At 45.3% G+C, this 23,411-nt stretch overlaps 1 protein-coding gene across 1 annotated transcript; it reads right to left on the minus strand.

The window, feature by feature from the left end:
* Positions 1-9,626: 9,626 nt before the first annotated feature.
* SDHAF2 (succinate dehydrogenase complex assembly factor 2) lies at positions 9,627-23,401 on the minus strand. The gene is made up of 4 exons (XM_007174431.2): positions 23,267-23,401; positions 18,968-19,191; positions 18,778-18,887; positions 9,627-10,378 (listed from the first exon to the last, which is right to left on the minus strand). The coding sequence occupies exons 1-4, from the start codon at positions 23,300-23,302 to the stop codon at positions 10,248-10,250; spliced, it is 501 nt and encodes a 166-aa protein (XP_007174493.1). The 5' UTR covers positions 23,303-23,401; the 3' UTR covers positions 9,627-10,247.
* Positions 23,402-23,411: the final 10 nt, after the last annotated feature.

The following is a 23,411-nucleotide window of genomic DNA, read 5'->3' on the forward strand; positions in this document are numbered from 1 at the left end:
ATTTTCTTTGAAATGCATCCAAAAGTAGATGGATGAATGGGTGGAAAGAGGGATGGAAAGATGGACAGATATGCAGCGAATCAAGTAGAGTGAAAAGTAGAGTGAAAAGTTAATGGTTATCTAAGTGCTGGGTGCTTACCGTAAAACTCGTTCAACATTGCTGTATGTTTGAAATTTTTTATAATTTAGAAAAATTCAATAACATTTTATGTACTTATTTTTATAGTTACCTTTTTAATTTTGGCAAGTGACACTATTGATATGACTTTTTCCATTTACAGTGATGATATAAAGTTTCCTTTTAAAATTAATTTGTCTAGGGAATTCCCTGGTGGTCCAGTGGTTAGGACTTGGCGATTTCACGGCCAGGGCCCAGGTTCAGTCGCTAGTCGGGGAACTAAGATCACACAAGCTGCGTGGCGTGGCCAAAAGAAAAAAAAAAAAGAAGAGTTAAAAAGGATAAAATAAAATTAATTTGTTTAAATAAAAAGGGGCTCAACTTAAGAACGATAGCAAGTGAATATTAGTATAGATGGTGCATGGATACGGCAGAGCTCACGATGGCAATGAGTGAACAGGGTAAGTCTGGGACAAGTGGGGTGCTTGAAAGTACACAAGTTCTGGGGCAACCTTGATTTAAACCCTGTTTTGCTGCTTGCCAGCTGTGTGGCCGAGGGCAAGCCTCTCTGAGTTTGTTTCCTCGTGTAGAAATGGGATAAGGCAATCTCCTCTGAAAGGAGGCTTGCTGTGAGACGACCCAGGGAAAGCCTGGCTTGGGAGGCCACAGTAAGCGCCACCCGCCTCCCTGCATCTGGGAAGGGCGGAGAACATTGCTACCTGGGAAAACAGTTTGAAGGATACAACCAAGGCAGGGAGTATACGTGCTTGGTGGGGATGAGTGGTCGGGGGAGATTCTAAGAAGGTCCACCACACTGAACGGGGAGTAAGAAAGCAGAGAGCAAGAAGTACAGAGCACCCACGCAGACATGAGTCCCAGCTACTTCTGCTTCCTTGTGGGAAATGTGAGGCCCACACTCAGCAGGGGAGGATGGACCCCAGCGGCCCCGGCTCCAGGGCCCTCTGGTGCATCTATTTCCTGAAGCATGCTTGGCTTTGGGAGTTCGCTTCTTTTAGCATCTCAGGTCCTCCAGACGCGTGGGCAGAGAACCAAGAACTGTCTCCACTTTCCACAGTGAGAAAGACAGATCTTATTCGTTAAAACCCTTCTCCCCAGTCCGAGGGCATCCAGCCACCTGGAAAGAAGGGGACCAATCCTTCAAGCACACTGACCCATTGGAACTAGGGAGGGGGAAAAAAAAAATCTCAGGACAGCAGGAGACCCAAGAGGCCTCTGACCCCTGCCGACCCACAGCTCTTGCTGTTGGGAAGGTTTGCTTTGAGCTCTGCAATCAGATTGACACATCAATTTTTTTTTTTTTTTTTTTTTACTCATTTCTTAAGTAATTGGGAACACCTTCTACATGCCAAGTGATGTACCAGGTACTACGGATCTCAGGCGAACAAAAATAGATCTAGTCCTTGTCCTCATGGAACTTGAAGTCCAATGGGGAGACAGGCATTGATCAGAGAGTGACGGATTTAAAATTGAGATGTTAGGGAGGGCTTCTCTGAGGAAGTGGCACCTGAGCAGAGATCTGAAAGAGGATAGGAGTGAAGAAGGAAAGGGAGGAAAGAGCACTCTGGGCAGAGGGAACCGTGCAAAGGCCCTGTGGTGGGAGAGGTCGTGGAGAGGATGAGAGGCTGAAGGAACCTAGGAGGAGCTGGAGCACAGAAACTGAGAGTGAGGCCAAGATGAGGTTTAAGATGTGGGCATCCCAGGCAGGAACCTTAAAGGTCATGTCAAGGGTTTTCATTTTTATTTAAGAGAAATTGAAGGGTTTTCAGGAGGGGGGAAGCCATGGTCAGAACAATGCATTGGAATACACTGATTTCAGGGCTGCAGGTAGAGAACAGATTCAAAGGGGGTTCAGATGGCTGTAGCAGTTGTCCAGCTGAAGGATGGGAGTAGCTTTGACCATGGTGATGATGCTGAGACAGAAAGAAGTGGATGGATTCAAGAGCTTTTTTGGAGGTAAGTCAACCAGTCTTGGGGACGAAATGGAGGGAGAGGGAGGAGTTCAGAACAATTCCTAGCTTGAGTGACTGGATGGATACTGATGCCCTTCACTGAGAGATGACAGAGGAAGACTAGGGAGGTTTTGTGGGGTGGGTCAGGAAAGGGGAATAGCCTGGTTCCCTTTTGGATGTGCTGAGTTTGCTGGGCCTTTGAGACACACTGGAGGAGTCTGGCTGGCAGTTAGATGTGCAGGCTGGAGCTCAAAGGAAAGTATGGTTTGAAACATAGATTTAAGAATTGTCAGGAATGCCCTGGCGGTCCAGCGGTTAGGATTCGGCGCTTTCACTGCTATGGGCCCGGGGTCAATCCCTGGTCGGGGAGCTAAGATCCTGCAAGGTGCGCGGCATGGCCAAAAAAAAAGAATTGTCCATACCCTGGTGTGGGTGAGATCACTAGAGGGAGTACGGAAAGAAAAAAGGAGGGCTCCTAGGACAGCATCATGAGGAACTTCAAATTTAATGATGGTGGGGGGGGTGTGGGGGGGTGAGATGCCTCCAAAGAGGTAGAGGTGGGGCTGAAAAGGCAGAAGGAAATGCAAGGAAATGCTGAATCATGAAAACCGAGGGACGGGGAGGTTTCTATCGTTGGTCAGAGGGAAAAGTAAAGCTTTGAATAATGTCCGCTGGATTTAGTAATATGGAGGTCCTGGTGACCTTAGTGAGAGATGCTTTCATTCAAATAATGAGGTGGAAAGCCAGAGAGGTGAAGATAAGATAAGGAAAGGAGACAAGGAAGTGGAGACAGTGTAGTCAACCCCTCGGAGAAGTTGACTTGTGAAGAGCAGGAAAGGAAAAGGCTTCATGTGCCAGTAGCCACACTCACCCAGTCTTTCCCTAGACCTAATTCTTGAGCCTAACTTGTTTTGCTGGTTCCCCTCCTCAGGGTCTATCTTGAGGCACATTTAGAACAATAAATAGGAGGCATGCCTTTAATCTGATCCTGTCCTGAGACACTTCATCTAAGGCAAAAGTCTTACTGGGCCTTTGTTGCCCAAAGCATTGCTTATATCTCATCTTTTTCTATTTAGCGTATAGATGTTTAACCCTGGAAGGCCCAAGACTTCTGGATTCTATTTCCTTTCATTCCTACTTGAACACCAGGTAATTCTTTGCTGAGCTCATCTCGTCCTTCTAAATCCTCACCAAATGCAGCCGGTAGTAGCCAATAGGGATGACTGGTTTTCTGCTTTCCAGCCTCTTCCTTGTGGGCTGCCAGCTTGGAAAACACATAGGGTACCTCCCCAGTCAGAGCAGGCATTAGCTTTACCCAGTGTTTCACTAGTGCAGAACACAGAACTCCTACTTTTCAAGGATCCTACATCACTTTGATCACTTCTGCCCAAATGTTAAGCCAATGTCACCACAGGCGAGTAACTCAATTCCTCTGGGCCTGTTTCTTCATTGGCAGAATGAAGATAACAGTACAACCTACTTCATAGGGCTGTTATAGGAACTGAGTGAGTCAATGTAGGTATTGTGTTAGCCTAATGTGTGGTCTAGAGAAAGCACTCGGTACATGTTGGCTGTTCAAATAGTCGAGGAGGAATTACATGTGTTCGTATGAGACTGATTCTAAGTTCACAAGAGTCTGATATACTAAGCAGCCTCCTTTTAAAAAGTATTATAGTGAGAAGTTCACCTGCCCAGGGGACAGGATACTCACTCATGCTGGTCACTCGGTGATTTCTTTTTTCTCTATAAGCAAATCTACACTGGAAGCCCAATTACCATCTGTTATCAGTTACCAACAGCTATAATACTGTTGGTAACTGTATGTAGCTATAATGCTGTGTAACAAATCACCCCCAAACTTGGTGGCTTAAAATAGTAAGAATTTATTTAGCTTAAGGGTCTTTGGGTTTGCAATTTGGACTGGGCTTGGCTGGGTAATTTTTCTGGTCTTGACTAGTCTCACTTACCTATCAGCTGACTTTGGCTAAGGGGACAGGGATGACTTGGACACATGACTCTCATCCTCCGGAAAGCTAAGCTGGGCAGGCTTTCAGGTGGTGGCAGAAGAGGTACAAGAGCTCCGGCAAGCCCAATTGTGCCAGTGCTTTTCAAGGCCCTGCTTACTTCATGATAACCGACATCCCGTTAGCCAAGCAAGGCCCTGGCTGACCCCAGGGTCAGAGGGGAGGGCCCTGCAAAATCACAGCAAAGGGAGTGGCTACAAGGGCTGAGTCTGCCAGACCCTCATAAAATTGATCGGTGAGAGTGAATTCACAACAAGGGAAGCTATTTCCAGGATATTAAAAGTAGGTGTCTCAGAGCTCCACGGCCTGGTGTGGAGGTGCGCCTGTCACATGAGGCTGGATGTCCCACGGCCTGTGCCCAGTTGAGTCAGTGCCTGAGACACACGAACCAATCCTCACTTCTCTTCTGTTTGCTTATCCCTCCTTCAAAGGTCCTCTGGAGCACGGGCTGTATCTCATTCACCTCTGTCTCCTGGGCCTGGCACTAGGCCCAGCACATGGTGCTAGGGCTGACAACCTCTGCTTGTGATCAGTGAAATAAAGAGTGACATTATAGGGACGTCCCTGGCAGTCCGGTGGTTAAAACTCCGCGCTTCCACTGCAGGGGACATGGGCTCGATCCCTGGTCGGGGAACTAAGATCCCGCATGCTTTATAGCGTGGCCAAAAAAAAAAAAAAAAATCCTTCTCTGATCCCCAGCATCTAGTGAAGACCGTTACAGTGTATCTTTCTAATTAGATTTCTGAGCATCACTCTTCCTGTTTGGACCAAGCCCACTGCTGTTTCTATTTGCGCAGGAAACACAGTATCTAGTATAAGTTATCTACTAAAACCTTCTCACCTCTGCATGACTCTGCTGAGGGGTGGGAGCAAAGAGAGACAGGGGAGCAGGGGAGAGCCTGTGCTCTTAGGAGCAACCAGCAGTGGCTTGTCAGCAAAAGTGCTGGAGCCAGTGGACGCAATAGAGGTTGGACAACTCAGCTGGGGGCCCTGGAATGGGGTTCATATAGTCTTTCCGACCAGCCACATCCAGCTCTCAGAGACAGCCTGTGGCTTGGAGGGAAAAGACAGATAGTGACAGCAAGACCCAGAAAGCTTCCATCCTCATCTCTGCTGCTCAGGGTAAGGATGAAAGCCTTGAAGCAGGGCAGACATCGAGCCCTGCCCCTGGCCCCCCGAAAATCCAAAGGCAGTCTCTCTGAACTGCAGACCGTCACCTGGAGAGCTAGGCTGCACCCGTCCCGCTTGGAGGGCTCAGGTGTTCAGGCTGGAACTGCTGAGGCTGTGACATCATCTCTACAAGAGTCAGGGCCCGAGGGGGAGGGGGGAGCCTATAGGGAACCGAGAGGGGGTCTCTGCGAAGGGCTCTGCACAGCAGTCCTCCACGGACCCAGACAAGATGCAGGTGAGGAGTCAGGAGCAGAAGAGTAATGACGACAGTTCCGTGTTTTGAGGTAGCAGACGGGGCCTCGGTGCACAGGCCCTGGAGGCCCGGCTTCCAATTCCAGCCCCCACCCCCACCCCCTGCTTCCCGCCTGCGGCTTCCGGCAAGCAGCTTCATCTCACCAGGCCTCACTTTCCTCACCTGGCCAAGGGAGTGATAGTTGTGCCTGTCTCGTATCCCTGTTGTGAGGCCTGAGTGATGTCATTCGAGGAAAGCTCTTAGCGGTGCTGGGCGTGCCTTCGGCCAACACCACCATTAGCCGTGATTACAAGTGTCACTCAGGTGCCACATACTGTGCTGAGCACTTCACACAGGTGACTTCTTTAGTCCTTACACCCACACGTGAGGTGGTTCTTTGACTTTCCTTTCTACAGATGAGACACGGAAGCGTGGAGAGGTTAAACAACGTGACCAAGGTCACCCAACTGACCAATGGGAGAGCCAGGATTCTACCTTAGGCCTGACCCCCAAGCAGCTGCCCTGAACCTCTCTGCTCTATTTCTCCAACACGTGTCCCAGGGCATCACCAGATGTGAACATTTCACCACATACTGACTAACTGAAATCCACTGCGAAACAAAATGTACATCTTAACATCGTAATTTGCTTTTTTAACTCTACATGCTGTGACGTGGAGTTACATAAAATGTGTTCACATTGTCCTTTTTTTTTTTTAAATGTTAAAGTAAGCTCTGTTTTTTTTTTAATTGATTGATTGATTGATTGACTGATTGATTGCTATGTTGGGTCTTTGTTTCCGTGCTAGGGCTTTCTCTAGTTGCAGCAAGCGGGGGCCACTCTTCATCGCGGTGCGCGGGCCTCTCACTATCGTGGCCTCTCTTGTTGTGGAGCACAGGCTCCAGACGCGCAGGATCAGTAGTTGTGGCTCACGGGCCCAGTCGCTCCGCGGCATGTGGGATCTTCCCAGACCAGGGCTCGAACCCGTGTCCCCTGCATTAGCAGGCAGATTCAACCACTGCACCACCAGGGAAGCCCCACATTGTCCTTTTAAGGAGAACATTCTCCTTGGCAGGAGTATCTGGATTCAGGCGAGACCTGGGACCTAGCAAAAGACTACCTCTCAGGTTACGAGGAGGGAGATTTCTCCTCTGCACGTCTTCTCCTTGGACGCCTGATGTTATTTATCTTGGATAGCTTCAACTTTTCCACCATCCGCCCTGAAATGTCTGACTGCTGACAGACATTTGTTTCTTAAAGGCAAAGGAGCACTCCACTCCTTGCCTCAGGTCACCTGTCTCACCAATGCCACGTCACCTGACTAGGGAAGAGCCTAACGCCGGTCCTCAGTGCCAGAGGGTTCACTGGGAAACCGAACAAGGTGGCTTAACTGGGAGCTGATCAGCACCCTCAGCTTGACAGCTGCAGGATGGCAAGTCCTCCATCCTCAGATACGACGGGCTGTACCAATAAGATGCTGTCAGCGCAGGTCTCCCAGCCCAGCTTGCCATTTAAGGCTGCGTGAACTTCCCCATCATGGAAACTTCCTGTCTAGCCACGATAGCAGCAGATGGATGGAAAGATAAAAGTAAGACTCTCTACTCTCCCAGTGGAATCTTTCCCTGGGGATGTTTAAAAATATGAACAAGGTTTGGGTCAGTGCCACCCTCGCTGAGCTGAAGAGACAGTGCAGGTGACCTCCAGACGATGGCCAACACCAGTCAGAGGTGCCTCTGCGATGACCCCGACAGATATGCCCCAACTAAGGCTCAGGGTCGGGAAAAAGGGATTTGGCTTATGGATTCTGAAGACTTAAAATGATTAAGAGAGGAAATGATGGGGAGAGGACAGCTTTTACTGCCCCAGTTTGACGTCTGATGTGGGAGCCTGTGCGACAGGTCTTGTGAGACCACTTCAGATGGGACAGGGCAGAGCCAGACGCCTGTGTGCCCCACAGAGGCTCTGAATGAGGTCAGTGAGCAGTGATGTGTCACAGGGAGAGGAATAAGTCCAGCTTTGTTCATCACAGATCCTTGCGGGGCTGCTGGCCCTTGCAATATGTTTATTAATTTTTAAAAAATGTCCTGTGGCTGGCCTAGTTTTACTTAATGCCTAATAAAGGGAAAAACTGTTTACATAGCACCCCTGGTCTGACACTGAGCAGCTGAAGTTAAGCAAGATCCTTCACTTTCAGAGATGACACAAGACAGCAGCCTGGGAAGAAAACAACTCCTTTAGAAGCATGCCATTCCCAGGTCAAAGTGGCAGCAGCTGAACGTTATGTTAAATAAGACAAAATCAGGGTTAGGAGAGATCAAACCCCCGGGGGATAAAGCCCAAGCTGCATACTTGGCTGCTGGGATCTGTTGCATAAGAGTCCAGGATAGATGCGTAAGTCACTGACCAACTCATGTGCACTTCTGACAGTCTAGACATCTCTCAACATAAACTCTGTTTAACATTCTCCACATAGTACATCAAATGAGGCCCGAGAGATTGGCCAGAGTCTGTGGTGAGCTCTCAGGGCGATCGATGTCTGCTTCTGCCCCCCATTTCTCACTCCCATTCCTTGCTTAGGTGACAGTGCTACAGATTTTTCCATCGAAGTCCTTGACACCAGGGTCTGTTTTCTCTCCAGTCTTTACTGGCTGGTAAGACATCCCGTGGTTCCTTAACAGGTCTGGCTTTCCTACCTGCAGGACTCTGCCTTGCATGAAGCTCTGGTGACCTCGCTGACATGCCAGGCCATTTGTGTTAAGAGACAGCTCCTAAATCTCAGGCTGAGGCCATGACCTAACGCTGACACCTCATCTCTACCGAGAGCTTACTGCGTGCTGGGGACCACGGAAGAGCTCCGTGTGCTTTCTCTCTTCACGTCTGCTCTTCATAAATAGTTAAGACAGGGAGCGTCATCATCCCCACTTTACAGATGAGGAAATCGAGGCTCAAGCCAATTCATTTATCCAGACAGTAAGCAGCAGAGTCAGGATCTGACTTGTAACCAGTGCCTACCCTCACGAGAGCTACCGTGGGTGACCAAGGGCTTACTCTGGGAAGCATCTGGCAGCTTCCTGTCCCGTGTCAGCGGTCCCCAACCTTGATGGCACGAGGGACCAGTTTCATGGAAGACAATTTTTCCACAGATGGTGGCGGGGGGAGGGGGCCATGGTTCAGGCGGTAACGCGAGTGATAGGGAGCAGATGAGGCTTTGCTCACTCGCCCGCCGCTCACCTGCTGTGCGGCTCGGTTCCTAACAGGCCGTGGACCAGTACCAGTTCATGGCCCGGGGGTTGGGGACCCCTGCCCTAGGTGACACACAGGTCATGGCTCAGAACCGTCAAGTTTCTTTGCTATAACTTCTCAAAGCGTAGATTTCTACATACTTTCCACCAGTAAGGTAGCATGTTCTGGCAAAAAGTTCATGAGCTTTGGAGACGGACTGAACTAAGCAAGATTCTGGCTTTCTGACTGAGTAGTGACTTAATCTTGGACAAATCACTCTCTCTGAGCCCACTTTCTCATCTACAAAATAGGTGTGACACCACTTGTCTGCAGGAGAGCTGTGACGCTCTACTGAGATAAGGTAAATAAATAAAGGCTGGTTCTCTCCTCTTCTCTCCTCAGCCAGGAACACTGAGGGGCAGGCAGGACCACGAGGAAGCTCCGTGGGAACGCCGAAGCTCAATAATGCTGGAAACGTGTACTTCCTGCCTGTGTGCAGCTCTTGTGCTCACCAACCGCCTGCCTAGCAATTCTGGCCTGCCTTCCTCACCTTTAATGGTCCTGGCCCAGTCTGGATGATGGCCATTCTGATTGGATTACAGCTCCTAGGGGAAAATTCCTCCAGTGAGACTACCCTCCTGGCAATGTCGAAATCTTCTAGTCCTAGAGCTAAACACTTTCAGCTAATTCATCCTAACATATTATTTCTTATGCGTTATTAGTTTGTCAACTAAAATGATCGTGGAGACTGTAGAAATACAGAAAATGTTTGCTATAGTGCTGCATGAAGATAAAACCTACGATTGTGACCTTGTAAAGCTCTATAAACGTATGCCTGTGGATTACATGAGAAGAGACAAAATTAAAATAACTGTGTGAGGGCTGGGGAGTTGTGATTTTCCTTTTTAAAATACTCTTTAATATTCAATTATCGTTCAGTTTACAAAGTGAGCATTTTAGAGAAAATCTGATGAGGATGCCGACTCTTGAGCAGCAAGCCCACACCGTTCCTGCCCACTGCCCTCATTCTGCCCGCTGGGCCTTTGAAGGATTCCGCTCAGGGGGCTTGGATCAGCTTCCCTTGGCAGAAAGAACCATCCCAGGTTGGAAGGGGGAATTTCACTGGAACAAAGCCCTGGGTCACCTGGGGAGCTTTCCACACAGCATGCAGAGCTGGCTGCCCCTCTGCACTGAGCTCACTTCTGGCTGAAGCAACGAGCTGGCACAGCCGCTTCCCCTACAGTGCCCTCCTGTGGAGCCAGAGAAAGTCAGGCCCGAACACCGGTAACTTAGACAAACCGCTTTGAGGCTTAGAACGGAACCACAGGGTCTTAGAATGAGATACACTGAACATTTACATGTCCTCAGGAGAGAGGCGGGTCCATCACTGGAGACAGGACCAACGGTCTGGGTGGGCTGAGCATCTAAGGAGAAGCAGGACATCAAGGCCAATACCCATCATAAGCAGTGAGCATCCGCAGACAGAGGCCAGGCAGGCAGTGGCGCTCAGCTCAATGTGGCTTTTCAAAGAGGTATTCGAGATCTGGGGCCCGCAGTCGCTGCTCTCTGTTTTTGTTCTTAGTAAAGTCTCTCAGCAGGGCCATGACTTCGTTTTCAAATATTTCTGGGGCTGGTTTTGCTTCTGCAAGAGAAGGATGGGCAAAAAGAATTACGTTGGTCAGTCAGTTGTCAGTTATAAGAATCTTGAAACTCGAAACTCTGGCCTTGGCCAAAAACCACAGTGGATACACAGAGCAGCTCCATTCTTCCTCTGAATATACATGGCAGCCTGTACCGCGGGTTGGCAACCTATAGCAGCCAGTATTTGTAAACAGCTTTATTGGGACAGCTGCTCTCACTTGTTTACATACTGTCCGTGGCTGCTTCTGTGCTACGATGGCAGAGTTGAGTAGTTGCCACAGAGACCATATGACTGCAAGACGATGACATTTACTATCTGGTCTTCCATGAGCAATTTTGCTGACCCCTGGCCTGTCCAATCTTGGCCGTACTGTTTTGCTCTGCATTTGGTACTTCAGTTGTTTTCTGAGTACTGTTTTCCCTTCTAGCCTATATATTTCCTGAGGCAGAAATCCTTGGATGTAAGTGACAGCCACTGATAACTCTAGTAAACTTAAGCATAAAAGAATTTACTGGAAAGCTAATAGAGGCCCCCCAAATTAACATGAACCTGGAGAACCAGATTTGCATGGAGAGGCAACAAACGCACCGAGAGCAGAGAGATGAGGATGCCAGCCTCAGGCCAGAGGAAGAGAGTCTGGCAGGATGCTGCTCACCTCTTATCTTTCTTTCCAACCGTGAGATGCTCACTTAAGGTTCAAATTACAAGCAAAGCCTCCCACGGGGAAACCTTAGGTGATATGCTTTGGAATTACCCTCCTAGCAAGACTAAGTACAATGCTAGGAGAGGGAATTCCCCAAAACAAAGCCTGCACAGAGCCTGGCATCTGGTGGGCCTGGCATCTGTTTTTTTGTGTGTGACAATCAGAATAAGATCAAGGAGGTTTAGGCTTCCCCCTAGGATGTTGAAAGTTAGAAAGAACATTATACTCATCCCAACAAGAAAAAGTCAGATAAAGTAGAACTATCATCACTTTCTGAAGTCATCAGACAGCTGAGGTCACAGGGTACCCAAGAGAATAAAATCTAAGCAAAGAGAGATCCCTCAAAGGAGAAAATGGATATGAACACATGCTCACTTGAGACAGGGCACAGGAAGACGAGGCGCTGGGCACAAACAAACAGGTAAGAAGAATTTAGCTAAAATTGTTCATCAACTGCTGAAAGCCAAGTAGGCTAGCCTGAGAGTACAAAATCTCTGGGAGCCACAGACACAAGGAGAATTTGCCCCAATGTGCAGGTTCTTCTCAGCAATCCCCCACTAAGTATGCGCATGACAAAGACTGTGTCCAGAGCAGGAAGCTGGAGAAAGCCTCCCTCAGTGATACAGGCCAGAAGGAGGGGAGCAGCCAATACTGCCCGCCCACCCAAAAAAGCATAATGCCCAGCCTGGCCCTTCCTTCTCCGAAGAACAAAAGCCTCAAGGGGCTGGGAGTAGATCAGCGAATCCTGTCTCCTACAGGGCACATGTGAGGACACATTTGGGCTGGTGGAAGGGTAAAAGAAAAAAAATCCTCTACCCTGATGGGAGCAGCAGGATCACTGAGAAAGCCCACCCCCAAGACCCATGGCCACAGGGACCAAAGCTGGACCAGGATAATAGAGAATACCCTCTCTTCCCCAAACCAACAAGCACCAAGCGGAAATCAATAGGTATCTACAGCTGGGAGAGGGCAAGAGCATGGAGAGAGGTTTCCTTTGAAGCACAGAAATACAGGAAGATGCACATGGTAACAATAGAGGCTGGTGGTGAACTGAAGGGAACCAAAGCAATAACAAAATCCAAAGTAAGCTTAACTCCTAACTAGACTGACTCGATTCCCATTCCAACAGCCCGGCAGGAGAATCATGCCCATTTCTAAGCACAAATACCATTTCCCTCAGTTTTTACTGTCTCACTCATGATGTCTAACATTTAATCAAATGTGTCTAACACACACACAAAAGAAAAGTGAGAAACAACACACTGTGAAGGGACAAAGCAATCAACAGAAACAGACTCAGGGATGATGCGGATGTTAGAACTATTCGATAGGGGGTTTAAATAAAGTAACTATGACTATTGTGTTAAAGGTGCTAGTGGAAAAAGTAGGAAAAATGCATAAACTGATAAGGAGCTCCAGCAGAGGTGGAAATTGTAAAAGTCAAATGGAAATGTTAAAAATAAAAATAGAAATATAGTAGCCCATAAGCAAAATGGACTCATCATAAGATTTAATGGTCAAGGAAAGAATTAGTGAAGTGGAAGAAAGGTCAATAAATATTATCTAATACAAATTACTCAAACTAATACATGAAGAGAAAAATAAGAGTAAAAGACACAAAACACAGAATCCAAAAGCTGTGGGACAATATCAGTCTAAACTAAGTGTAACTGGAATCCCAGAAGGAAAAGAGGAAGAAAATGAGGCAGAAGAAACATATGAAGAGATAATGGATGAAAAATTTCCAACAGTAACATAAGGCAGAAAACACAGATCAAATCCAGCTCAATTCCTAACCAGACTGACTCGATCCTGCATACTACAGCCTCACAAAAGAAGAGGGCCCATGTAAAGTGCTGAAAGAAGTAATTGTGGGGACTTCCCTGGTGGCGCAGTGGCTAAGACTCCGAGCTCCCAATGCAGGGCGCTTGGGTTCAATCCCTGGTCAGGGAACTAGATCCCACATGCATGCCGCAACTAAGAGTTCGCATGCCGCAACTAAGGAGCCCACCTGCCACAACTGAGAGCCAGCGCAGCCAAGTAAATAAGTAAAATAAATAAATAAATAAATAAAACATTTTAAAAAATAAAAGAAATAATTGTGAACCTGTAATGCTATATCCACTGAAAATATCTTTTGAAATGACAAACAAAAGCTGAGAGAATTCATTATAGCCAACCTACACTAAAAGAAATATTAAAGGAAGTTCTTCAAGCAGAAGGAATATGATACCAGAGAAACATGGATCTACGTAAAGAAATGACGATCTCCAGAGATGATTAAAATGAAGGTAAAGGGCTTCCCTGGTGGCGCAGTGGTTGAGAATCTGCCTGCTAATGCAGGGGACACGGGTTCGAGCCCTGGTCTGGGAAGATCCCACATGCCGCAGAGCGGCTGGGCCCGTGAGCCACAATTACTGAGCCTGCGCGTCTGGAGCCTGTGCTCCGCAACAAGAGAGGCCGTGACAGTGAGAGGCCCGCGCACCGTGATGAAGAGTGGCCCCCGCTTGCCACAACTAGAGAAAGCCCTAGCACAGAAACGAAGACCCAACATAGCAATCAATCAATCAATCAATTAATCAATAAAAAAAAAATAAATCTTTAAAAAAAAAAAAAAAAAAAAAAAAAAAAAAAAAAAATGAAGGTAAATATAATGTACCTTATACATAATATGTGTTATATGTTACATACATATTTATATATGTGTTATAATTTACATATTTACAAATACAAAATACAATGTATTCTCTCCCTTATTTTAAATTGCTCCAAAGATAACTGTCTAAAGTAAAACAATAGAAATGTAGTGTAGGGGCTTCCCTGGTGGCACAGTGGTTGAGAATCTGCCTGCTAGTGCAGGGGACACGGGTTCGAGCCCTGGTCTGGGAAGATCCCACATGCCGCGGGGCGGCTGGGCCCGTGAGCCACAACTACTGAGCCTGCGCGTCTGGAGCCTGTGCCCCGCAACGGGAGGGGCCGCGATAGTGAAAGGCCCGCGCACCGCGATGAAGAGCGGTCCCCGCACCGCGATGAAGAGTGGCCCCCACTTGCCGTAACCAGAGAAAGCCCTCGCACGAAACGAAGACCCAACACAGCCAAAAATAAATAAATAAATAAATAAATAAAGTAGCTATAAAAAAAAATAAAAAATAAAAAAAAAAAAAGAAATGTAGTGTAGACTTACAATGTAAGTAAAAGTAAAAAGTGGGACAACAAAAGCACAAAACATGGAAGAGAGAAATTGGAGTGTATTACTGAAAGTTCCTACATTATACATGAGGCAGTATACTATTCTTGAAGGTAGACTATGATTAATTAAAGATGTATACTGTAAATCCTAGGGCAATCACTAAAAAAATTATAGAGAGATATAAATGATAAACCAATAGTGGAGATAAAATGAAATTTTAAATACTCAAAAAAAAATCCATGGAAACAGAGGGGGAAGAGAACAAAGAACAGACAGCAGAAATAGGAAACAAAAAAAAAGATGGTAGATTTTAGTTCAACCACACTGGTAATTAATTATGTGTAAATGGCCAAAACACACCAATGAACAGATAAAGACTATAAGATTGGATAAAAAAGAATGATTATATATGCTATCTATAAGAAGCTCAATTTAAATAAAAAGACAAAGATAAATTAAAAGGATGGTGTGGTAAGCAGACTTCTAGGTTGGCCCTCAGTATCTCCCACTCCCCTGTGTACAAGCCCCGTGTAATCCCCAGGACTGTGAAAATGATGATCTTCACACCCGTGACTGGGTTATGTTATACGGCACAGTCAGGACAGGAAAATTATCCAGGTGGTTCTGACCTAATCACGTGAGCTCTTTAAAAGCATAATTTTCTCCAGCTGGTGGCAGAAGGGGAAGTCAGAGAGATCTGAAGCATGAGAGGGATTGCACGTGAGGGAGGATCTCCAATGCTGAGACGGAGGGGCCATGTGGCAAGAACCCGAGAGCAGCTTCTAGAAGCTGAAAGACATAAACAGCAAGACAACCAGTATCTCAGTCCTATGCCTCAGGGAATGAATGCTCCCTGAAACCTGAATGAGCTTCTGGGCAGGAATGTAGAAGAGATGATGTTGATTTCAGGCTGTGAGATCTGGGCATAGCTTCTGACCTACAGGACTGTGCGCTAATAAACGGTTGTTGCTTAAAGTCACTAAAGTTTGTGGTAACAATAGAAAACTAATATAAATGGAAAAATATATACCATGCAAACACTAATCAAAAGAAAGTTGGAGTGACTACTATCAGACGCTTTGGAACTATCAGCAATAAAGATAGACATTATATAATGATAAAGGACTCAATTCATCAAGAAAATCTAACAATCCTAAATATGTCTTCACATAATAACAGAGCTATAAAATATATGAAGCAAAAACCGTGAGAACTGAAAGGAGTAATAGACAAGTCCACAATTATAGTTGGGGATTTCAACACTCCTTATTAATTGATAGAGAGTACAGACAAAATCAACGAGAATGTACAAGACATGAAGAACAGTATCAGCCAACCTGACCATGTTGATATTTACAGAAAACTTCATCAACAAGTGCAGAACAACATGTTGTGTTCAAATAAATGCACATGGAACATTTATTAAGATATACACATTTCAGGCTTCCCAGGTGGCGCAGTGGCTGAGAATCCGCCTGCCAATGCAGGGGACACGGGTTCGAGCCCTGGTCCGGGAAGATCCCACATGCCGCGGTGCAACTAAGCCCACGCGTCACAACTACTGAGCCTGCGCTCTACAGCCCGCGAGCCACAACTACTGGAGCCCACGCGCCTAGACCATGTGCTCTGCAACAAGAGAAGCCACGGCGATGAGAAGCCCGTGCACAGCAACGAAGAGTAGCCCCCACTGGCCACAACTAGAGAAAGCCCGTGCACAGCAACGAGGACCCAATACAGCCAAAGATAAATAAATATATTAAAAAAAAAAAAAAAAGACATACACATTTCAGGCCATAAAACAAATTTAAAGAAATTTAAAAGAACTGAAATTATATAGCATACATACATATATATAGCATTCTGTGGCAACAATGGAATCAATAACAGAAAAATACCTGGAAAATCTGGGAATATCTGAAAATTAAACATACTTCTAAATAACTCACAGGTCACAGAGGAAGTCACAAGGGAAATTAGAAACTATTTTGAATTGAATTAAAATGAAAACACAACACATCCAAATTTGTATCATAAGGCTAAAGCAGTGCTTGGAAATTTATAGCATCAAATGCTGGTAGTGAAACAGAAAACAAAAAACCCAATTAAAAAAAAAGGCAGGAGGAAGATTTAGGGACACAACACCAAAGAGGTATGAATGGCAAATGACTTGAAAAGACCCTCAGGACTTCCCTGCTGGTCCAGTGGGTAAGACTCCACGCTCCCAGTGCAGGGGGCCCAGGTTCGATCCCTGGTCAGGGAACTAGATCCCACATGCCACAACTAAAAGATTCCACGTGCCGCAACTAGAAGATTCCACGTGCCGCATCGAAGATCCTGCATGCAGCAACTAAGACGCAGTGCAGCCGAATAAATAAATAAATATTAAAAGAAAAGAAAAGAGAAGAGAAGACCCTCAATATCCTTAGTCATTAGGGTTGTGCCAACTAAAACTACAGTGACACATCACTACATACCTCTTAGAATGGCTAAAAACAAAAACAAATTAAACCCTGATAATACCAAGTGTTGGTAAAGATGTGGAACATCTCCTCCCCTCTCACTCCGTCCTGGGCAATCACTGGTCTGTTTTCTGCTATGTAGTTTTGCCTTCTCCAAAATACCATATAAATGGAAATCATACAGTGTAGAGTCTTTTGAGTCTGGCCTCTTTTACTTGGCATAGGAGTTGACAAACAATGGCATACTGCCCATTTCTGTATGGTCTGTGAGCTAAGAATGATTTTTAACTGGTTGAGGGAAGAGTCAAAAGAATATTTCATGACACATGAAAATTATACAAAATTCAAATTTTAATGTCCATCAATAAAGTTTGCTATAATGTTAAACATACATTTACCATATGACCCAGAAACCCTTTTCCTGGGCATTTACCAAGAAAAACTAAAACCTACATTCACAAAAACCTGTATGCAAAGATTTACAGTTTAGGCTTTATTCATAGTTGCCTAAAACTGGACATATCCTAATGTCTTTCAACTGGTCAGCAGATAAACAAACTGTGGTACATCCACACGCTGCAATTCCACTCAATACAAAAGAAGGAACTACTGGGACTTCCCTGGCGGTGCAGTGGTTAAGAATCCACCTGCCAATGCAGGGAACACAAGTTCAATCCCTGGTCCGGGAAGATCCCACATGCCGCAGAGCAACTAAGCCCGTGCGCCACAACTACTGAGCCTGCACTCCAGAGCCTGCATGCCGCAATTACTGAGCCCGCGAGCCACAACTACTAAAGTCTGCATGCCTGGAGCCCATGCTCCGTGACAGAAGAAGCCACTGCAATGAGAAGCCCATGCACCGCAACAAAGAGTAGCCCCCGCTCGCCACAACTAGAGAAACCCTGAGCGCAGCAACGAAGACCCAATGCAGCCAAAAAAAAAAAAAAAAAAAGAATGAACTACTGATACAACAACATGGATGAATGTCAAATGCACTATGCTAAGTCAGGGGCAAATATTTTCTATAAAGGGCCAGATAGTAAATATTTTACACTCTGTGGGCTTTCTAACGGTTATATAAGCCTCTAGACCCTGTATTATCTTCACACTTGGAACCTATAGAATAGCTTCTATTTTAAGGTTCAAATATTGAGTGGAAACACAAAAACAGGAGATGCAGAGTGACAGAAATGGATGAGAAGTCTCCTAATATCTATTCTCCCATTTTTCCTTGATAATAGGATCCCCAATTTAGCTGGGCACATGGAATAGGCTACATTATTTCTTCCTTATGGCGAGGTGTAGCCATGTGACTAAAGAGTGACAGGTGGAAAATAAGTGGAATTATGGTGTATAATTTCTTGAGAAGGATCCATAAAAAATGGGGTGTACTCTCCTACTCTTTTTCCCTGGCTGACATATGGACATGACAGATAGAGCCTCAGCAGCCATCTTGGGTCATGAGGTAGCCCTACACAGGCGGAGGGTGAAGGAACAGCAAGTCAAGAGGAATCTGGCCTTCGTGACTCTGAAACCCCTCTGTGCACTCTGGAGGATCTACCTCTGAACTTCTGTTATGAGAAAGAGAAACATAGTTCTGTCTTCTTTAAGCCATTATTGTTTGGGGTGTTTTTACTCAAAGCCAAAGCTAATCCTAACTATACACAGTGAGAATTCATTCCTCACAAAGGTGGTGCCAGAGTGAGACTCCTGGAGACCTCGTGCTATGCAGCCTGAGCTGTCTCGTTCCACTCCATTCCTAGCCTGGTTTTCTTCAACCTTCCCTTTGATACTGGGAGCTTCCCGTACAATTCCACTAAATTCCCTTTTTTGCTTAAGTTAGACAGAATAGGTTTCTTTTGCTTGCAAACAAAGAACCTTACCTCATAAAACAAATCTTGCACGCTTTGGAAAAATTTGAAGAGTGTTTGGGTTGAGAGTCTACTACATGATAAAAGAAAAAAAAATTGCCCAGGATACCATTCCAGACTCAAATCAGCCCAAGTCATTCTATTTTTCACCTTATGTTGCTTATCATGCCCAGTACCTGTAGCCCAGTAGTAGATATCCCAGTCATTACTGGGTTCATTAATCAGGCGATCGTAGAGGTTCAGTTGTTTCTCTGTCATGTGGTGCAGATGTGCCTTAGCAAAGAGGCTAGAAACAAGAAAGAAAAAGAAGTTGAAAAGCCTGTCTCCAGTCAAAGAGAAGTGACATCCAGACTCTGATCCCCCTACCTAAGTAGGATGCAGTTTTCCAGCATTCCCCTCTTTCTACTCTCATAGAGCAGCCGGGCTCTTTTGGTTTCTATGGATTCATCAGTTCGCTCCCGCCACGGAGGCAAAGGGATTTCAATCATGTCCTTCTGGGAATCTGTCGGGCTGTCACCTCTGTAGCAGCGTCTGAATGATGTCACTCTGAGTGAAGGAGACACTAGGTGGCGCCTTGACAGAGGAAGCATCTGAAACAAATAAGCCACAAATATCACACTTTTTTTTTTTTTGGCCTCAGCATGCGGGATCTTAGTTCCCAGACCAGGGATAGAACCTGCGCCCCCTGCAGTGGAAATGCGGAGTCTTAACCTCCGGACCGCCAGGGAAGTCCCCACAAACAACTTTTTAACAAGGACGACCATCCTTGTCATTCACTCAACACTTACTACATGCAAAATGCATTTGATCTCCTTCAGCCCTTAAGAAGTTATGCTGATTTTATAATAACTATAAATGGAGTTTTATCTTTAAAAATTGTGAACTACTACGTTGTACACCTGAAACTTATAAAATACTGTAAATCAACTATACCTCAATAAAAAAAAAAAAAAAGTTATGCTGACACTGTCCCCACTTTACAGCTTAGGAAGCTGAGGCTCGGAGCGGTTAAATGACTTACCAAGATCACCCAAATAGTAACTGCTGTGAAGACTGGAACCCACCCCTGACTGCAAACATGTTCTTAACCAGTGTCTTTCCAGAACCTCTCCAGCAGAAATATTTTCTCCTTCCTTTGCATTCCCTTAAAATTCTTACAATATGGTTTGCATTCTAATCACCTGCCTGGGTTAAAATCTGAGCATACGGTGATGGTATGGTCCCTAATTCCCCAAAGTCTCCCAATCTAGAGAAGGGCAAAAACTATCAAGACGCAATGAGAAGGTGGTGACGTCAGCAAGATGGTGGAACAGGAAGTCCCACACTCTCCTCCTCCCATGGAGACACAAACTACCCAACAATACACCAACCAATTCCCTTTATGAGAAATCCAGAAACCAGCTAAGAGGCTCCTGAACCTCAGGTGAGCACAAAACCAGCTGCACTACAGCTGGAAGAAAAATTTATGGTACTCATTCAACATAGTCCCTCCCCTTGGCTTAGCCCAGTGCAACTGGAGAAAATTCTCAGCTCCTGGCTTCTCCCTGGGAGGGAAAGAAAAGACTGAAACATACATCCAATATGCAGCCTTTCACGGGGATGCCTGATTGACTAGTTTCTGTCTTGTCTGAATCTAAGTGTGACGGAAAAGGTGCCAGGTTGGGGGCTGCTGAGGAATAGGTGAGGGTTTGCACTAGCATACACTCACTCGCCATCGTCCCTACCTGTGGCTTAGCACAAAACAAGCAGAAGAAAACCCTCAATTCCTGACTTCTACCTGGGGAGGAAGAGTTAGAATGTGTGTCTACGTTCCAGCTTTTTGGGGAGCTGCCTGAGAGAATGGCTTCTGTCTTGCCTGTCTCAGAGCACTGACAGGGCCCAGCATACTCTAGATATTTGGGGGCTTCTGAAAGCCAAAGGGAGCTGGGCGGCTTGCTGCTGCTTCTGAGGACCTATGGTACAGCAGACAGAGGCCAATGGAAAGAAAGGAGGAGCATGCATCCGAAACTCCTGCTTTTCAAAGAGCTGCACAAGGGACTGGTTTCCGTCTTGGCCAACCTGCAGCACTCATGGGACCTGGGATACTCTGAAGCCTGGGGGCTGCTGAGAAGGAGAGCTGGGAGGCTTGCGGCAGCTCCAGAGCACCTGTAGTACCATAAAGGGACACCAGAGGGAGCAAGAGATTATGAGCGCCTGAAAAAAGAAGCCAGCAAATCCCTCTAGTTGGGAATCTACATGTACAAGTCTAGAGAAGACATTTCTACACAAAAGGTTTGACAGGCCCCTAGAATCTCTAGCTGGACCGACTGGCAAAGGTCTTTCCTTGTACAAAGTCAGTCCAAAAAGACTGGGAGAGGTGGTTGTTTTTTCAGATGCATGGATCTAAGCACAAAGTTGCAAGGCGCATGAAGAAATGGCAAAACAAGGCCTAATCAAAGAAATAAAACAAACTTCCAGAAACCAACCCTGGAAACAGAGGTATACGAATTACCTGACAAATAACTCAAAATAACTGTCATCAAGATGTTCAATGAGCTGAGGAAAACAATGCAAGAACAAAATGAGAATATCAATGAAGAGAAATATTTAAAAAAAAACAAAAACAAATTTTGGAAATGACCAAATTGAAAAATTCACTACAGGGGTTAAATAGCATACTTGTTCAAGCAGAAGAATCAGTGAACTCAAAGACAGTTTATTTGAAACTACCCAATCAGAGGAAGAAAAAGGAAAAGAATGAAAAAGAGTGAAGTACGCTTCAGGGACTTACAAGACATCATCAAGCTGACCAATATAAATATTATGGGAATCCCAGAAGGAGAAAAAAGAGAGAAAGGGGCAGAAAGTTTATCTGAAGGAATAATGGTCAAAAACTTCCCCAATTTGGGGAAAGAAATGGACATCCAAATTGAAGAAACCCGAAGGAGACAAAGGACGCTAGACAGTAACACAAAAACATACGAAAGCATAAAGCTCACTGGTAAATGTATACATAGAACAAACACAGGATACTGTAACACTGTAATGATGGTGGGTAAATCACGTTTAATTCTGGCTTAGAAGTTAAAAGACAAAGACAAAAAACTATAAAATATGCTAATGGATACACAACAAAAATATGTAATTGTGACATCAATAACAAGGTGGGAGGAGTAAAAGAGCAGCTTCTGTATGAGATTGAAATTGAGTTATTATCAGTTTAAAATAGATTATAAAATGTTTTATGTAAGCCCCACGATAACCACAAAGAAAACACCTATACACAATAGAAAATGAGAAAGGAATCGAAGCATGTCTCTATAGAAGAAAATCAATGAAACACAAGGGATGACAGCAAAAGAGTAAAAAGGGACACAAAAGCTACAAGACAGATAGAAAACAATGAACAAAATGGCAATAGTAAGTCCTTCCCCATCAGTAATTATTTTAAATGTAAGTGGATTAAACTCACCAATCAAAACACATACAGTGGCTGAATGGATTTAAAAAAACCCCACAAGATCCAACTATATGCCTTACAAAAAACTCATTTTAGATGTAAGGTAACAAGTAGGCTGAAAGTGAAAGTCTGAAATATATTCCATGCAAAAGGTAACCAAAAGAGAGCAGAGATGGCCCTACTTATATCAGACAAAATAAACTTTAAGTCAAAACTGTCAAAAGAGATTTTAAAAGGACATAATATAATGATTAAAGGGTGAATTCACCACGAGGATACAACAAGTACACATGCAACCAATATCAGCGCATCCAAATATATGAAGCAAACATTGACAGAACTGAAGGGAGAAATAGTAACACAATAATATTTGCAGATTTCAAAAGCCATTTTCAATAATAAATCGAACATCCAGACAGAAGATCAATAAGGAAGTAGAGGACACGAACAACGCTGTAAGCCAAAAGGGCCAAACATACATATACAGAACATTCCACTAAACAGCAGCAGAATACACATTCTTCTCAAGCACACTGAGGACATTCTCCAGGATAGACAGCATGTGAGGTTTCGAAACAAGTCTTAACAAAAAAGATTGAAATCATACAAAGCATATTTTCTGACCACAACAGAATGAAACTAGAAATCAACAGCAGAAGGAAAACTGGAAAATTCACAAATAAGTGAAAATTAAACAACACTCTCACTCTTGAACCACCACTGGGTAAAAAGAGAAATCAAAAGGGAATTAGAAAATATCTGGAGACAAAAACACATCACAAAACTATGAGATTGAGCAAAAGCAGTTCTAAGAGAGAAGTTTACAGTGTTAACAGCCTATATTCAAAAAGAAAAACGATCTTATGAAACTATGTGAAACCATGACAGATACTAAAGACTTAAAAAGAACAGAGAGACTTAAAAAGAGAACGGGCGCCCAGAGGCTGTCGGGCCAGCTCCACCTGGGAAATAGGTGAAATCTGAATTGGGTCTCCCACGAAGACTGACGGTTCAACGATATTACGAGACAAGACATACAGTGGGCTCAGGCAAGGGCGGATGTAACCTGAATCTCCCTACGTTGCAAGATCGACCTCTCCTTGGGTCTGCCCTTGCCCTGGGCTATCAGGCAGTTGGACGCTTCTCTCGGCCTCCACTTCAGAGGAAGACGAAATACAGTTCTCACTGCGGCCTGCCTAGGACCCTAGAACCCCCACTCTCCTCACCCGCGCAAGGGCCGGGAACACAGCGGCCACCGCCATTTTACCCGAGCCGCAGCAGAAGCCTGAGGCCCGGCCACTTCCGGGAACTTCCGGGCACCAGTCCCGCAGACAGCGGCTCTGAGGACCTGAGCCGGAAGATACGTCCTTG

This window comes from Balaenoptera acutorostrata, chromosome 9 (assembly GCF_949987535.1).
Source record: "Balaenoptera acutorostrata chromosome 9, mBalAcu1.1, whole genome shotgun sequence".
In the NCBI taxonomy this organism is placed as follows: domain Eukaryota; kingdom Metazoa; phylum Chordata; class Mammalia; order Artiodactyla; family Balaenopteridae; genus Balaenoptera; species Balaenoptera acutorostrata.

What these genes read in the sequence shown, in the direction of transcription:
- SDHAF2 (XM_007174431.2), bottom strand. Translation starts at nt 23,302, where the DNA reads ATGGCGGTGGCCGCTGTGTTCCCGGCCCTTGCGCGG. An exon ending in TGTTCCCGGCCCTTGCGCGG is followed by an intron (nt 19,192 to 23,266) that starts GTGAGGAGAGTG and finishes TATTTGTTTCAG; the next exon opens with ATGCTTCCTCTGTCAAGGCG. An exon ending in TATCTACTACTGGGCTACAG is followed by an intron (nt 10,379 to 18,777) that starts GTACTGGGCATG and finishes CTTCTCTTGCAG; the next exon opens with AAGCAAAACCAGCCCCAGAA.